The sequence below is a fragment of the Carassius gibelio genome, chromosome A1, assembly GCF_023724105.1.
Source record: "Carassius gibelio isolate Cgi1373 ecotype wild population from Czech Republic chromosome A1, carGib1.2-hapl.c, whole genome shotgun sequence".
NCBI lineage: Eukaryota > Metazoa > Chordata > Actinopteri > Cypriniformes > Cyprinidae > Carassius > Carassius gibelio.
This window is the reverse complement of record NC_068371.1, coordinates 25833511-25852368: the sequence shown is the minus strand read 5'-3', so window position 1 is coordinate 25852368 and position 18858 is coordinate 25833511. Positions and strand designations below refer to the sequence as shown.

At 40.0% G+C, this 18858-nt stretch overlaps 1 protein-coding gene across 6 annotated transcripts in view; it reads right to left on the bottom strand.

The window, feature by feature from the left end:
• The window catches only part of LOC128016610 (teneurin-3), a 281615-nt gene that overhangs the window by 37060 nt on the left and 225697 nt on the right, over positions 1–18858 (bottom strand). For 4 of the 6 annotated variants that reach the window (XM_052601257.1, XM_052601279.1, XM_052601290.1 and 1 more), the window contains 6 exons: positions 16380–16565; positions 9646–9669; positions 8586–8606; positions 7374–7520; positions 5205–5421; positions 1319–1438 (listed from right to left, as the gene is read on the bottom strand). In XM_052601257.1, the coding sequence (XP_052457217.1) occupies positions 1319–1438; positions 5205–5421; positions 7374–7520; positions 8586–8606; positions 9646–9669; positions 16380–16565 (715 nt within the window). The remainder of the gene's footprint in view (positions 1–1318; positions 1439–5204; positions 5422–7373; positions 7521–8585; positions 8607–9645; positions 9670–16379; positions 16566–18858) is intronic. The other 2 variants (XM_052601266.1, XM_052601273.1) reach the window with 1 other exon arrangement.

Here is an 18858-nt window from a genome sequence, read left to right as displayed (position 1 = left end):
CTGCGTAGCTGGTACTCAGATTCCCTGTAGGAGTAAGTGGATGTGGAAGAGATGTGGGCATGATCATCCACTACCATTTTACAGTCTGCCCCACTGTGGTGTTCAAGTGCTTCAACAGCTGGCTGAGCGGGCTAATCTCGGACACACTCTCCCTATCTATAGCCTCCCCCTTGCACTCTCTCTCTTTCAGTCTGGGTCTCCTCCCTCCAGTCCAACCTCTTCTCTCATCACATTTTCTATTAAACATATCTCTCTGTCAGCCTTTTCTCCATCTAGCTCTGTGATGCAATGTCACGGTCAAACCTCTCTCCTCAATGTTACATGTGCTCTCTTTCTCACTTCAAATCAAAATGATGGAATTATGTGATTTCAAGAGAGTAGGTTGTTTGTTGTTCTGTAAAACAGACAAGAGAATTTTTGAAGAATATGCCACTCTTTTCCGTATAATGAAAGTGAATAAGAATGGCTGCTGTCAGGTTCCAAACGGTGATTTCTATGATATATAGAATCGAAATTTAGGTCTGGACTAAAATGCTATGCTCAATAAAATATGAAACCTTTAGATGTATTGCATCAGGTCTGACATCAGATTAGGTTAGGACCAGGTATAGGCCAGATACATGGGTGAGTTCATTCATTTTTCATTCAGTTATTGTTTAAAGACTTGAACCGACCCTGTTCAGTCTGTCACCTAAAGTGTCTTTTCAGTGATTCTATCTTTAATTACAGAATTCAATTACATTTTTTTTTTCAATTGAATTGCAAACCTTATTTCAATTCCTTTCTGCTTGATTGCTGCCTTTAAGCCATTCGGCACTGACACATGACAGTACACGTCTCCTTAAACAAAGATGTCTGCTTAAAGAGCTTGCTGGTTGCAGTCCTGAGGCCTTCGTGATTGCGGTGCTGCTGCTCCTTAATAATACTGGGATTGGTTTAACAGTATGGGAGAGTGCGGCCCATTGGCTGATTGATTCCTCCCTTGTAAATCCAATGCATTTTAAACAGGTCGTCTGCTAAAGCACTGCTTCCTGAAGCAGTGCCTGACATTTTCATGAGATGATCTTGGTAGATAAGACAGCACACTATAAAACACATGCACGCACACACAAATTGTTGTGGAGCCATAAGAGGTTTTGTATTCAATCAAAGTTTTCACACATTTATGTATGTTTTATGCATAAGTATTAAACGAAACTAAACAGATGGTTTTGGTGACATCTGTACTGTGCGCTATAGTATGACATCCAATCATTGAAGGACAGAAACAGTATGGAAGTGTGTTTAAGATGTGTGTCTGCTTATGTTTTCAACCTACATGCCATCCTGCCGTGTGATGGTGAATCCGTGGTCTGGGTAGTGCACAAAGGACACGTTGACTCCAATCAGGGGTGTACCATCTGCAGTGAGCACCTGCCCTCTGACAATCGACACCAGGCTGCAAAACAAACACACATGGTTGATAAGAAACCCATGCACATGCTATTAATATGATTTACAGCATGAATGAACATGGATTCATTCATTGCAGTGTTAAAATGTCTAATCCACTGTAAATAACTAAAAACACACAAAGTCTGTCTCTCTTACACACACACACACTCTTCATGCTTATTTATGTGACTCTTGTGTCCCCGTCTCTATAGACACTCATAATTCAGTCCCCCAAAGCACGCAGTGGGATTCTTATGTCCTTAATTCCCAAGGCAGATTTTCCTTCGAGGAACTTCATAAGGATCGATGTGGGGCAAAGCTTTTGTTTGAAGAACTTTAACTTTCCCACAGGGGAATAAATATCTGAAATACTTAGGAATCCTGCACTGTCAATTCATTTTTTTAATAAGCGGTTGAAAAAAATACAAAAAATAAAGCAATTTAAAGCAACTGGTGAAGCAGAACTGAAATGGATGAAGGGGTCTCAAGACAAGACACTGTGTCTGTGTGTGTGTGTGCGCGTGTCTGTGTATTAAAAGATACACGTAGATGCGCACACACACACACATATATATATTTTTACTTAAACTGCAGAACTTTTGAACTGTAAGCGAAAACCATGACTATATGATTAAAGAACACATGTATTCAGAAATTATATAAAAAATAAATTATTAATGATTTTTAATAATGATTATGATTTTTTTCATCAACTTATAGTCCTAACGAAATGTGAAAACAACCAAGAGTGTTGAGGACACCTCGCTCTACTTTTTGGCTGATTTTCCAGGTCATTACTGCTTTTCTGGGGGCCTAATCAGCAGTGCAGCAGTAAATCAAAGTGTGCCGTCACCCCTCACTTGGAGCTGGGATAAAGGAAGTGTGGAAATGACCCTAGGGTCACATGCACAGGTAAACATTCCATAAATAAGCTGCCGTTCCTCATGATGTGACCATAACTCAGAAATCCCATTTGCTTTGTCTGAGATAATAAAACAATAGTGTCCAATGTTAGCTGTCACAGCCTGATGGTCCTTAAAGCATGCTGTAATACACCCTCTTCAGTGCTGTATTTCTCTCTTTTGCCCTGAAAAGCACACGTCACATTTTATACATGCTCGGCATGTTTTCCATATGCTCTGAGGGCACCATGACCGCAAAACCAAGGTTAATATCGCTTACTCAAACTGCCATGAAGATGAAAAAAAAAACAATAATTTTGTTAACTAAGACAACAATGTGTGTGCAAACAAAACAAAACAAATGTGTACTATAATATGCTCAGAAACAATAGAAAAATTAGATGAAATACAGAAATATGTACTCACTAGTTAAAACTTAAAAAAAAAAAATGAAGTTTTTAAGATCATACACGGCCTCTGACAGCTTTCCCTTCTGCCCTTTCCTCTCTCTAAGACTAACCTTCGTGATGTTGCCATCACAAGGTTTTTGGCTGGATACACGTTGCCCAATGTTATTCACTTCATTCTTAAAGGGGTCACACAGATAGAAGCTCTTCTCCGCTTCTTCGGACGACTGACACTCTCAATGCTCCAGTTGTTTTCCATCCAAACCTTGCTGCTTAAAACACCTTCCATTTTGCCAACATGCACCATGGTGCAGCTTAATCTGCTTAAAAGGCCCCTTAGTGCTGGGAAGCATGTAGCAAAATGAAAACAAGACATTTTCATGTACACCGGCAGGGGTTTGCTGAGCCAGGCGTTCAAGTGAACGGACGGCTAAAGATGACATACATGAAACATCTGGAAAGAGGCTGCTGGGATATACAGGGTATACGACAGATACTTAATTCTAGAAAACTGAGGAGCTGGCACTTTCGCTCCAGTGGCATGTTGTTTTACAATGCTTATGCTGCGAATCAATAGGTAGTTACCCTGAGGAAACACACAAACAGCAACCGTTCTCAGCGGGATTTTCTTTGAAACCTGTTTGACCCAGAAGTCAGAAGATATACATAACTGGATTCACAATATCGGTCTTTCTTCAGTCAGCCAAAATATATATCTGTGCTGTGTCCTTCTATCACCATTTGTTGATTTAAAACAATGAACAGTCCTGGATAAAACCCTACAAATTGAACTTTACAATGAATACAAAAACCAGAGACTGTAATGTTTACTTGAACATTTGTAATATTTAGCGAGTGATTATTCTATTTTATCATGAGCTGGGAGGACGAGGGAGTCTGGTACACATGGTTTGTGTTACATTCGATGACTGCCAAACAAACTCTCCAGCCAAAATGACCGATATTCAGTGCAGATGTGCCCCGCGTGGGTTCGTGCATTTATTTTTAAATCACATTAGTCTACACCTCCCTTTATAAGATCAGTCTTTATCTTGCCACAGAGGTACTTAAAGGTTTAATGTCCTCACATATGGGGCACCGGCTTTGGGCCTATTAAACTCTTTGTTGTAGCTAATCATGTTATCTGTCATGACTGAACCACAGTTGCCAAGCAATTTTTGAGAGTAATCAAGCTAACTTCAATGTTATTTCTACCTTAACAGAACATGTGCATTGAGTTATGCATAAGAGGCAGGGGAAGTGATTAACAAACGGATCGTTATTGAATTATTATCACGTATCAGTCAAATTGAAACGCGCCTGTGAGCATTTGTGGTGTGATCAGTCAGCTTGCTTTTGTGTCTTTAATTCCTGGTTTCCATAGATATTAGCTTACACACCCACTGAATTTTAGTCAGACACAATAAAAAGGAAATTGCATTTAGAGCAAAAAAAAAACAAAACAAGGAAGGACTTGAATTAGCAACAGGCGCTTAATTGACAGTGCAAAAGGCACAAGCAAGGTAAAATGGAGCCATGGAGGCAGATGACCATGACAAGTAAGAAATGATTATATCCATTCAAGCAAACAGAGACAAGATGCTTCGGACAAACCCATGCTCTGGATGTGACAACATAATTAATAGCACTGCTTATTCAAGCGGGTTATTATCAGATCTAACATCTCTTTCCAATAACTGTTATGGTGATCTCACATACATAATGCAAATCGAGGCACAAATTTGTAAGATTACACTTTAATGCAACTTCAGAAAATCTTTCTCTCTGTAACCCGGGTCACACAGTCCTTATGAGGTTTTGTCAGCACATCTGTTTCCATGGCAACTGTATGAAGTCTTTAAGAGGGCTGTTAAGAACAATTGTTGGGGGTCTCTGGAAGTAGAGACTAAAGGATTGTAACAAAACGATGTGCAATCCGTAAAATTTACATCACAAGTGCTTCTCCTTTGGAATTTTTTAATTACGTTTCAGCTAGGCCTGTCGGGGTCAGTAGATCAGATTGCTACTTACTCTGCCAATGCTAAAGTTTAAACATCAATCCTATACTGAAAAACAAAAAAAACAACAACTCCATGACATAAAATCCCACTCTTGCTGGAAATGATTTGGCATATGGTGTTAACCATGACTGATTCGTTTAAAATCTTCTATCTATTCCAACTGATCTAAGTGAAAACTATCACAATGATTCTTGCAATCTGTCATCCAGATGGATTACTTCATTGACTTTTTGAACTCTGCACAATAATATTCAATACATCACACTAAAACCCAGTGGACTGGCATAAAACACGTTTACGTGGGTCAATGCAAGATGTAGTTCATCACTTGCCTGATGAAACCTGGGCCTCTGGGGCAACCTTATTGTTAAACACTTATATACTCCTCGCTATTCAAGGTTTAATTTGCTCACTGCAGTGGATACTGCACACATCCCTACCTTCTATTAAAGGGGTTGTCTCCGTTAATGACATGTGTGCTCTCTGGGCCAATGAGGAAGCTGATTTGCTGATAGAATGACTGGGCGGCTTGCTGTGGGCTTGTGGGTTGGTTCTGGCCGATGATGTCGATGGGGTCAGGCGAGCCGCGGCAGAAGGGCTGAGTCTGACACGAGCTCTGCAGGCAACAGTCCGGATCCATACAGTCCACCAGGCCATCTGCACACAATGCACATTAAAATATGAGGTGCTGTGTCTTATAGTATATCCTATGTCCTGTCTTACAGATCCTGTCACACTGCTTGTAGTGTGAGAGAAGTGTAACGTGTTAGATTATTTCAAATTGTCAAGGATCGCTCTCACCTCTATCAGTAAACACCTGGCTAATGCTTTGTGTGGAAATGCGATCTGATCTCCCGCAGGTAAGTGCCGTAAACCTCTGCCATCCGTCTTAGCTAGTTTATAAAAAGCACTGTGTACATCTGGCACACCATCACAGGGGAGTTGTAAAAGAACACATGTAAACGCACACACACACGTGCAAACACGTGCTTTTGTTGCGCTAATCAGTATGAGACCAATTACTTTTTTACAGCACCCTGAGCTGACACTGCTCTGGTGAGCGCCTGACTGTTTGTTTTGTCTTCCGAGTGTCTCAACACCCCCTGCCAAAAGCACCATGCAACTTCATGTGAGATCTGGACCTATCGTAACTCTCACACTGGTTTAAATCCGGACCGCTAAGGCCAAAGTCAACACACACATGAAAAAATATCTCCGGAGAGAGCAGGATCTGTTAACATGTCTTGTTCAGGTCACACAAAACAGAGGACATGTAATGGGATCTTTGGACATGTATATGTATTTAAGGAGAAATATATTTTGTTTTTATGTTTGTTTATATAAAGACCTTCATGTTCTCATCTTTTAATGGCACTGCTTTGTAAGAGCTAGTTATGGGAAGCTAAATTCAAAGAAATCTGAAATACCTGGCACGATTACTGTACGACTGAGAATATAACATAACCTCACTGTATATTTTTCTTTCCGCTTTGAAAAAAACATCAAAGCCTCTTGTCAGGCTTCCAGAGGACTATAAATCCTTCAGATTTATGATGTTACAGACCGCATTATCTCCAACTATACAAATAATCTCCTCAAATACTTTGGAATTGCGCGGTGTTTAAAGGTTCATGCATTCACCTCGGTGGAGAAGATTCCTAGCCATTTTTGTGCGGACGAAACCTCATACTGGTCCTCAAGCGTGCACGGAATCTCACATGTACCAAAAAGTTCTGTATCCAAACACACAAGCCTCTGAAGGCCGGATTGGTGGAGAAGGATTTACAGTCGCTCGCTCCTTGAGCAAGCCTGTCATTTTTGTTAAATGTAAGCAAAGAGAGTACCCTGTTATTCAGAGTCTCTCTCCCCTGATGTCTGTCACGACAAGAATTGTAACCTCCAGAATCTAAGCTAACCTCTAGTTTTGAGATTTACTTTTCTCTGGACTTAAGGCCCGTTCACACCAAGAACGATAACTATAAAGATAACGATATTAGCGTCCACACCAGCGAACGATATTGTCTGTGTATTTTAAGCGGACACACGTCTGCTGCTTTAAATTCTCGAGCTCATTACAGCAGGATTGATTCTGATTGGTTGCCAATGTTTTTATCGTTATTCAGAAAAAAAAAATCGTTCTGAAAGTGATTCCAACGATATAGTTTCTCTGTGCCTTTATCGTTATAGTTGTGGTGTGGACTCCGCTATTCTTTAATATTGAGAATGATTTTTAGAACTATATCTTCATTGTTATATTTATCGTTATCTTTATAGTTATCGTGCTTGGTGTGAACAGGCCTTTAGGGTCATTTCTTAGTGTTCTATATTCTATATTCTGACAATTATTTTTAAGTCGTAAAAAAACTAAACATAACATCCATGTTTGCACCATGTTTGGTGTGTTTAAAACCTGCCTAAAAATTTCCAATGTCAGTTGTTTCATAAATATTTAAATATGCATATTTTACAGTTTCCACCAGGGTTACGTCCTCGACCTGATTATCATTGACAAATATTTATCTGCTATTTACATAAACGTGTATACACGTGTGATGCATCCCATTTAAATTTTTATGACGTGCGCCCGTCCAAGTCACTGGTGACCTCACCTCCTTCATTGTCCTTGCCGTCTGCGCAGAGAGTCTCCATGGCAACGTCACAGCCGGCCCCTCTCCAGCCTTGTTGGCAGACACAATGCCAGCCGTTCTGATCCAGCGTGCAGCGTCCATTACTGTTGCACAGACCTGGGCATCCCTCTGCATAGACAGACAGAACCATCATACACTAGTATGGATGTGTGTGTTAAAATGTATTAAAGTATAAGTGTGTTTTTATATTTTTGTGACTGCATTCTCTGTGTCAGTTGTTCTGTTGTCGTAAAAACTAAATCATATGTGCCCACAGTAGGACACAATGTGTCTTCGGCTTGGGAAACACAAATGGTAATCTAAAACAGATAGACACTGAGATCGTTGTGAATGAAAGTAAGGGTTTAAAGGTGAACACAGATTGACGCTGGACTTCAAACAGGCCTAGTGAGATGCACAGAGGCTGTAGATTCACATGGATGTAACGGATGCTCTCTCGACACAACCGATCAATTTAAAAGGGATGGCATACATTTGTGAGGAAATCAAGGTGAGACCCAAAAGGAAAAATAACCGATTGAGAAATCCAAATGAGAACCCATAAAGAATATTAATTAAGAAAAGAAAATTGAATTTGGAAGGAGAGATCAAAGGAAGGGATATAAGAGGGTGAAGGAATAATAAATCAGCAGCGGCATCCATGTGAAGCTACGGCACACAGAGAATCCCAGTGGCATAAAGTATAGGGTGGACGTCTGAGCTGGCGAGAGAGTGTGTGCTTCCAGCGCTATACTTTCTGCCCAGGTCACATTCCGCCAGACGGAATCAGAGGAAAGCAAGAGAGGCCGGGGGGAGGGAAGGGGAGGATTGTGGGAAAAGCTAGGCTAACAAACACCAGGGGTCAGGCTGCGGGATGCATGGAGACAGGACCCACAGGATTCCCAAAACAAAACTCAAGGACCACAGGTGTGTTTGTGTGGAAGTGCATGTCAGTCATTGTGTGTGTGTGCGTTTATGTGTGTGGCTTGTTTGAGACAAACAATGATGAATTTGGCAGATATAAAAGGACAACAATAAATACAGCGAGGAGACTAGAACACAGACACGCTGACTTCGTGCTTCAAGACAAAAAAATTGAAGGAGGGAGAAAGGAAAAGAGAAAGAAAAAGAAAGACAGAGAGACAGCGGAGTGATTGCTTGTGACAGTCTCCCTGGGGCTTTGGTATGCATTACCTTTAAATCCTATCCTCTCTCCTATTATGGGGCCGGGAGGGAGGAAAATTCGGGAAAGAAAATGAACAAAAAAATCTGAGCACTTGAGTCCAAGTGAAGGACGATTCAGAACACAAAAGCACAGAAGGGAAAGAGAGAGTAGGGAAGAAAATGGCCATAAAGCAGAGACAAGGAAAGAGGGGCTTTGAGAAGGAGGAAGGCGAGATGTTGAAAGAAGAGCTGTTTTGACTTTAACCGACTCCGTCTGGAGGATTGCCACGGCGTGTATATTGTGTTACTCAACATGAATAAATACCATACCTAGAAACACTATGTGCTTCACTGAAAAAAACAACACTGAATGTGATACAATACGATAAAAACAAGCGAGAAACATGCTCTGAGCTAACATACTGAGGGTTGGAGTAAAAGTATCAAACTAACCCCGTAAGAGTTTAAGAAACATCTTAATGTTAAAAAAATAAAAATAAAAAAAAATCCTTGTGAGAGTTCTTGGCGGTCTGATGCACCATATGCCAGTTTGTGAGTCTGGAATCACACTTGGCTTAGCACTGATTTAGCCCTGTGAAATCATTTCCAGAAACACCTCAGTAACAGTAAACAAGAATCTGCTAGTATCTCTTCTCTTGATCTGCATTTACACTGCCAGCTCATAGTTCATTAGGAAACAAACATGGCTGATCGGCATTAGCGTGCAGGCTTCGTGGCGCTCTATTGTTTTAAAAATGAACTCGGCTACGACTCTGGGACACGGAGGAGATGCTAAACTGCAGATGTGGAGCTGTGGTGGTTTAGTTTAGACGGGGGGATGGTTCTGCAGAAGTCGGAACATTAGCCAAGGAGAGCACTGAGGACACTGGATTGGATTTCTGACAGTCCAAAAAAAGAAGGCAATGAAGAATCACAATAATAGCAGACACGCAGAGGAGAGAGAGAAAGAGAGAGAGAGAGAGAAGAGGTTATTAATGCGCCATAAAAATGTCATAAAGACCTCAATCCGGGACACAAGAGCTCAAGGGAGAGAGAATAAGAGAGAGAAGAAGAAGAAAAGACACAGTACCTTGGACATACGTCTCCGGGTGAGCTTTACAGGAAGCAAGAAGAAGAAAAAAGGAGGAGAAAGAGGATGTTACAAAGGTGTGAAAAGTCAACAGTCAACCTGAAACACGCATCCAAGAAACAAAGAGCTTTTTCAGCACTGCTGGTCCAAAAAAAAACAAACATCTTTGATAGCATAGACATTAAAAATGAGTAGAAATGCTATCTGACTTTTGCTTTCCCAAATAAATATGTGGAAAATATATATTTTTTCTATAGTTGTAAATAAAACAAAGATCTCTGGGAGTACAAAAACAAATAAACAAAAATGTTTTCAGCATTTCTACTTCAAAATTTCATGTTTAATTCAATGTGCTGAAACTTTTGTTTTATTGTTGAATCGACACCAAATGTTTTTTTTTTTTTTTGCTTTACAAAAACTAACACACAAGCACTGGAGTAAATAAGGCGAAAGCACTTCCACCGAGCAGTCTTGGCATGGACTTCCATGGCTCTCAAAGCCCACCGGTACCCTGCACAATCTTCTGCGACACCATTTATGGAATAAAATGAAAAACAACACCAGTAGAAAATGACTCACTCTTCCTGTTCAGTATTCACAGAGCGCTCCCCTAAATCGCTTCTCAAATATCACTCATAATGCATAATGTAAATAACATGGGCACCATGGGATTTACAGTACTGTTAGAAAACGGGGCCTTATATGCTAATTGGAAATGGGAAATCCTGATGATTGACATGTGGTCCAGGAATCCTACAGTATGTTTGCTATTTCACGTTTCACATTGTTCATCACAATGTCTATTATCCCTGAGCCCCTCAGTATGTGAGGGAAATATTATATGGCCCTTACTGAGGGAGAAAAAAAAACGTGTGTGTGTTGGTGGAATACTGTATGGATAAACTCTGAAGCTCTGAATCATCCGCATGTGTGTACAAGAGCAATCATCTCCTTCCTGTGGCTAAATGAAATGATTTCTGACAAGGCTTTGGGAGAAACCCTGTGTGGCGTGTCATAACATTACATATGCTAGGTCAGATCAAATCATCCTAAATAAATAGTCACCTTTCAATACAAGCATAACAATGCTGTTACGCTGAGGCTTCATTAGCTGGATTACGTTCTTAAGGAAGTTACTCTTATGTGTGAATGGAAGACGAGTGTGTGTGGTTGAGACTGACTGAGAGGTTTTGCGTGTGTGTGAGAGCGTACTGATTAAATTCCCCGGGTGTCTCGTTGCCACACACTCACTGTTATGTCTGGGAGATCCAGAACTCAGACAGTTGTAGAAGACTGAGCTGCGTACGTACTCCAGAATACACAGCATGTTATGAAAGCACAAGCTAACGCATGCTCCGAACTGGAAACTTGCCAGCGAGGGCAGCCAATTACTGGCTAATTACAACAAACTTTTGTTCATTTACATTGATGGTCCTGAGGGGAGATATAGAGAGAAAATAAGTGAAGGAGAGATGGAGGGGAAAGAAAAAAAAGGCAATCATCCCTTTTATGGACATCAATGCTTCATTATTTACGTGCACATTCAAAGAGCTCTGATTAAAGTGACATTAATCTGGAAACAATTATACATCACGTTCAGCATGGTTCAATCATTGTTCCTCCAAAGAGAAAAAGAGAGAGAGCCTATATTAATTTCCATTATCGTAATTGTGCTGCACAGCCACATGGTGTATACATGCCCCCACAGCTGTCGGTATAGCTAGTGTGACATGAGGCCAAACATGTGTTTTAATCACGTTCATGGGCACCTCAAGCCATCCCACAGAACAATCAAATATTAACAATGTGTCAGCCCTCTACCTGCCCACCACCATAATGACAGGATAGTGCATGCCGTCGCTGCCGTCACCACCGCCACCTCCACCCGCAGCATTCGGCAGACTGTGCGTCTGAATCCCATTCCTTTTTCAGAGCCTGCCTAGATTAATGTGCTGTGAAAGGGCGTTTCATTAATTAGTGATCGAGATGATAAAGCGTGGAGAATGATTTGTAGATGTACAGTGCGTGCTGTGTTGCTGTGTTTTTGTTTTAACCCTCCGTTTATCTGACATGGTTTGAAGTGAGGGGAGAATTGAGGATCGGGATGATGTAGTTGTGTGTTGGCGTGCATGTGCGGCCATAGTGTGCGCTATTGATTTCTTTGTCTGTACACGTGTGTGTGTGCATGATAATAAATGGGAGGTTTTGAAGGACAGGTTAACTTTGATTAATAAAGGCTGCATTATTTGGTCAAAATAGAGTTAAAACAGCAATTATTATTACAATTCAAAACAAATGTTTTCTATTTTAATATATTTTCAAATGTAATTTAAACTGCAAATTCTCAGCAGCTATTACTCCAATTTAAAAAAAATATATATTTTTATTGTTACAGTATCAAGTTATTGTATCATGGTTTCAACAAAGATATTAAGCAGCAAAAACGGTTCTCAACATGAGAACCAAATCAGCATATTAGAATGATTTCTGAAGGATCATGTAACACTGATCCTGAAATAAAAGGAATAGATCACAATGCACACATTTTGGGAAAAAAAGTCCTGCCTTTAGATTTTTTTTTTTTTTTTGCTCTATGGAGGTGCATGTCTATCAGCTGGACAAATCTAAAAATTATAGATTGGTTGTCAGGATATAAGAGTAAAATTTGTGATACTACGGTTGCCAGATTTTATTTGTGATTTGACATGAAACTCAACCTGGGCAAGCAGTTTGGAGATTTCGGTCTCTCCTCATTCAGCTTGCATGACTACAAAATAGCTGCCTGGGGGCCTTACCAAAACGACTGCTGAGTGAACCGATCTGCTCCAATAAGGATTTTGGAGTCAATTTGTGCACTTTTACATTATATAAGTTTGTCAAAATTATTTTGGATGCATTATTGTGTGTGGGTACATCTTCGTATATATACACACACACACACACAATCATAAAGTGGGGCTCCTGCAGGGTTGATTGATGTCTGTGCACAGCTTGCTGTAATCCATGGCTTTCTCACAGTAAGAGTTGCGCTTCTGATGAATGATCTGGAAGGGCTCAAGGCCTAATGAAGCATACAAGTCTTAATAAAAAAATCTAAAATGTCTGGCAGTGGAAGCTTCTGACAAGCCACACTTCACAAAAAAATAAAAATAAATTGCCTTTCTTTAGTCATAAAAAATATTTAAAGAGCTATTACTAAGAAAATCTCCTAAGAAAATGGGCTCACATGAGTATGCTCTTGTTCCAGAGTATGCACCATTTATTCACATTATATAACATGCTAGCATTGTGATCCATCATAGTCCTAAACTTGTTAACTAAAGTGAATGCATGAGATCAGAGGATGAAATATCCATCATGGAAATAGGCTTTAGTTTAGTGAGTGTAGCTAACTAACATACACCAGTGTCACTCAGTTTACTTAGTAGTTCATTTCAGTGAAGCAAATATTAATAAGGCAACAATTAAAATATCCAAAACAGGTTGTTGTGCTAGTGGACTAAGGCTGTCTTTGGTTACGGGTTAACAATATCTAGCTAACTCCTACAACTAGGCACTGCTAATATACACAAAAAGGTACTAAATGTAGCTCAACCCACTGAATGGAGCATGCTCTGAGAAGTCCTGTTAACTCTTAACAACTCCTGAAATAACCAGCAATCGAAAAAGAGCATCTCAGTCTCTGACAAGAGAAAGTGCAGTTGGCAGAAAGTATGTTTTGGGTGTCTGCTCTCCTTCTCCCCCTCTCATGAAGCTCCCCGATCATTTCTAAATGAATAAACAGATCGGTGTCACACTAAGCTAAATCAAACAGTCGTCTTTTAAAAGTCTGCTGTACTGTCTGGATAAGTTCACATTACAGACCCTAAGATTTAAAAAGATGCAACATTGTAAATATCTCAGCATAAATGAGCTTTTATGTTTTATGAGCATTATGTTTCCTAAAGAGCATGTCATTAGACATTAGGCAGCTGGTGCGGAGTCTGCGGACGAGTGATGTTTTAATATATTTATACTTCAGTGAAAAAAACTGTGTAAAGGTTTGATTAATTTCCTTGAATCAGTTCAAACTGTACATCTCAATTAATTGCATCTAAAAAGCCCTCTTTTGGCCATGATCTTGTGTGCAGGATCATTTTGCTTTGATTGTTTAAATTCATGATTTTAGAAGTTGTAGGACACACTATCATCACAATATTTCAAACCTAATGTGCCAGCGACTCTGTTTAAGGTTTCCAGAATTGTATGTTACACTAGGCAGCACTGGGTGCTGAATGATAACAACATATATATGTGGATCTGATATTAGGTTGGAAATTGGTCCCAATCAGAAAAAAAGTCCATACAGCTCAGAAAACAATAAAATAGTCATATTTTGACATGTATTGCCACTATCACTATGTAGTGTGTAACTTATGATTTTAAACCACCCTTAAATTTGAAAGGTTTAAGAAAGACTTCATGTTATAACAATAAAATACTCGGTGAAAAAGTCTGGATGCTGCTGGTCAGTGTGAGAGCTGTCTTATAGTAACTGTGTCTGGTGTCTTTGTGTGAAAGAATGATGATGCAAGTATGTTGTAATGCAGGGGTGTTTGTGTGTGGACTCACTATGAAGAGGTCTAATGAGAGTGAGTAGGTGTAGAGGGACAGGGAAGGTCACACACACAAACACACAGCTCTCTCACACACACACCCCATGTGGAACCAAGAGCCACCTTATCTCAGTCTGACACATATGATGTATGAGGTACCACAATTCTTTTAGCTCCCTCTTGTGCACTCTTTCAAAACACACACACACACACACACACACACACACACACACACACACACACACACACACACACACACACACACACACACACACACACACACACACACACACACACACCTCCTGCAATGCATGCACTTAGCAAAGAGGGACAAAGTATCAATCTCGGCCTAAAGAGATAAATCCAGTCATTCAATTTCTAGAAGGCCACACACATAGTAAACAAACCAGGAACGTGTTTTGCACAGAAATGCAGTATACAGCATAAACACTTTAAATTTAAAGTGTGTAGATTTCTGATGTTAAAATACCTTTGATCAGATATCAACATACAGGGACAACTACAGAATAAGTACGCTATATGTAGGATCATTTCTCGTAAAAGTATCAACACATCGCTCTTTTTTTGTTTGAGAAATGAGAGCAAAATTGTCTCAACCAATGGCGTAAATATAAGGTAGAAGAATTTGTTCGGCTGACCAATGACAAATGTGGTGAGTGTTCACCAAACATGTTTGATAACAGTCATTATGTTTGCAATTCCATCTGGTGATACTCGTGGCACAGAAATTGTACACACACTTTAGTTTAAATGAAACTCAAATTGTCAAATTGACCAGTCCATTAAAGTCACTGACATGTAATTTAAAACATGGTCTCCTAAAGGTTTTTTGAACATTTATAATGTTAAAACCTGGAGCAACAAGGTCATTATTTGATCAAACCCAGCGAGCATTTCTGCTCGGTAAAGTTTGGAGTCAGGGTGAGATTGTGGTGTGTGGGTGGCTGGCTTGAACAGAAGAGCTTGACAGAATTACGTGCTAACCGTGCTAATTTGGAAGACGAATAGCAAAATGCTGGCCAGATTCTCATAAAGCTGCCCTGCGAAACAGGCCTGCTTGCTAACAAGGCTGCGTACCTCGATCGCTCGTGTTGAGTAATGGGGCAGCTGATGTACCCTGCTGAGAGTCGAGTTGGTGGAGGATGTAGCCAACACGCTAACAACATGAACAGATTTAGTAACTGACAGTTAATCAACTGGCCAGCAAAATGTAGATTGTGAGTTTGAGATACAAGAAGAACAGAGAAACTTATTTAAAGATACTATATACATTTGATATTTTATAAATATACTAATACTTTGACTTTTTTTCTTTGAGTTACACAGAGTTCAGTGATTGTGTAAGGAGACATTGCTGACGTTTAGAATAGGTGATACCCTGTGGATGCCTGCATCAACGGCAATGAAAATGTCATTGCTTTGATAGCAAGCAAAGGTCAGGGGGAAGGTACAAAACCGAACAAACTTTCATAGCCTACTTCCTGTTGAGATGGAAGAGCCAAAGCAGGTGGAGGAAAGGCAGAAAAACAAAGGGAATATGCAATCAAAACAAGATCAAAGATGTGAGGTAAACCTTCATAACAAATATAGCAAAAAGCTTTAATACTAAAGCATCAAAACAAGCTAAAATAATCAGAAAGTACTGTGTACACATCATGTGAGTACACAATATGGCAAAAAAACTATGTGGACACCTAAACACTATCCATATGTACTTGATGAGCATTTAATTTCAAAACCACTGGCATAAAACTCCTATTTCTTCAATTAATCTGAGAAGTCTTTCCACTAGACGTTGCAGTATAGCTGTGGGATTTGCTCCATTCAGACACAAGAGAAATCAGCAAGGTCAGATACTAATGTTTGGCAATGGGCCATTGCAAATTCATCCCAAAGGGCTTCAGTGGAGTTCAAGTCTGGGTTGTTTTGCAGGCTAGTTGAGTTCTTCCACACCAGACTTACATTTTTTATTGAATTAGCGTTATGCTGGATAAAAAAAAAGAAAGGTCTCTGAAATTCATTTGAATTAAGAAGCCAAACTTGATAAAAACAGGGTATCCACATTCTTTCGGCCATGTAGTGTGTTAATACTGACATACTGATGATTATGTGTCTTACCAACGGTGCAATGTTCTCCGGTCCAGCCCTGGTGACATTCGCATTTGCCGTCCTTGCAGGTACCGTGTTCAGTGCAGCGTGGGTGACAAGCTTTCAGATCGCATACCGAACCAGTCCAGCCCTCTTCACAGCGACAGTTTCCTCCAATACACATACCGTGAGAGCCACAGTCCACTGCACACACCTCTGCAAACACAAACAAAGGCGAACATTTTTTAAATCACTTTTTGGTCTGGGAGGCAGGATAGCTAAGGACTATAAAAGGTCATGTGTTCTAAAACATGGTAGCACATTTCAAGCACAAGTCTCCTATACTCAAAACAACAAGAGCAGAGGTTACATTCCTGAGAACAGTCATGTCTAAGTTATTGACTTTAAGAGTGAAAAACTTATGACAGGAAATAGATAACCGTGGACCCCTGCTGTATCAAGCGTCCTGTGTGGCGGAGGGGAGACCTCAACTGACAACCCATAACAGTGTCATATCTCCACCTTGTCTGACCCATTGGAGTGACTGCGCAAGGGTGGGAGGGTGCTGGCTAAAGGTGTTGTTACTGGGTAAAGAGAACGAGACATCGGAACGTGCAGACATGGATGTGAATTGACACACTGAACTTTCCCACCCGGTCCAGAAGACAGGCCTCCCAAATAGAGTGAAGAAAACACATCCAGCCAAAATAAATCAATTTATACACACTCCACGGTCTGTCAAACATCAGGACTGCGTTTGAATGGGTTTTGGGATCGAAGCTATCATGGAAGTGCTTTATTAGCATTTCTCTTTGCAGGTTTGTTCTCTTCAAAAAAAATTTTTTTTGCCATGTTTACAGAAAAAAGATTCTCTATTGACAAAAGCTTCCATAAAGAACTTGCACATTTTTTGTCAATAGAAACTAGTTTTGTGTTTGTCATACCTGGGCGTGAATGCAACTGGCAACAAAAGCTGATGAGGGAAAATTGGGTGCATTTTGAATGAGATCCTGTGAAAAGCGTCTGATAGTGATTTGGAATCGGTTTATGAGTTTGTGTACGTGCGCCTGTAGATGTGTGTGGGTTTGGCAGAACAGCAAGACTGGCGCAAAGCAAGCTGGAGTATAACAGCCCACACACCATTCCACCAGAGCCTCGCAGCCTGACACACCCTGTCACGGAAGAAACAAAGCACTAGAAGAAAGACGTTTCTTGATAAAGTCAAAATCATGGGATGGGGTATTGTTAAACTCCTTCCCTCAACCACTTCTCTGACTCTTTTTGCAGCGCTTCCCGACAAGGTGTGAAACCGTGACATGACACTCAGCCGGAGATGTTGAAAGTGTATTGAGACAAGGAAACAGAAGTGAAGAAATAGAGAGAATTTCCCATCAAGCCTTGGGTCAGGTGAGTGCCAGTTTGTGGTTGACTTCCCTGCTGCGTGCTGTTATTATGCCTCCTGCAGGTGGACAGGAGTGACGCACCCCTTCGGCGTGTACGTGTGGGCGCCTATGTGTTTTATCCTTCATCAGACGAAACTCTGCTGAAGTTCACCTCAGTTTTCTCCGAGCGGGAGTGTGATTGAAAGAGAGAGAGAGAGACTGTGTACAAGGAATAAGTTCACACAGACAGATGGAGAGCAGCTGCTGGGAAGTGCTTCTGGAAAACTGACGGCTCGAGCCGTAAGCCGACTGCAACTGTACTATATCAATCTGGATTACTGTCTTTGCAGAAGCTGCGGCCAGAGTGTGTGGACAGAGTGCCTAAACCTGTCCCTGTTGTTCAAGGCACCTCATTTTATGAGGGGCCATTTCTGCCTTATTTGGTGTCTTCCTAGGCGAAACGTATGGAGACATTTTTAACCATCTTAGCTCTTTATATAATTATAAGAAGGGTTAGTTTAATACAAAGATTCTCAAAGTATTTTTATAAATCTGTAAAACTGAAATTACTAAAAAGCAAACCACCTATCATAATTAATATTATGATTCGGTAACGTTTTTTTATATTCGATTCATTAACATAAGTCAATGCATTAGGTATATTAATCGTCTGTAAATGTATAAATACACTAGGATTCATTGCTAATTTATGTTTGTTCATAATATATTAAATCATTTGAATTGAATCCTTTTATTATAGTTTATTTATAGTATAACTAAAATTATAACTTAGTTTGTTCAAAATAAATGAACCAAATGTTAAATTATACATTCATTTCTGAGGTTAAACTAACAAATGCCACTTCTTTATTTTAAGTTCTCCAATGTATTAACAACAATATTCTTGAAAATTATTTGTAACAATAATATTAATGATATTGCTAAATCATGTCCAATATGTATTATTTGAATTAAAAAGAACATTTCAGATTTTTTGGTAAAAAAAAAAAAAAAGAAATTCTGAGGGGGGCACCATTTGTGAACAGCCATGCGACTTCTGTAGACACATGCCTTCATCTCGCCCTCTGTATTTAATTTTCCTCACTCTATCATTATCAAAGACAAAG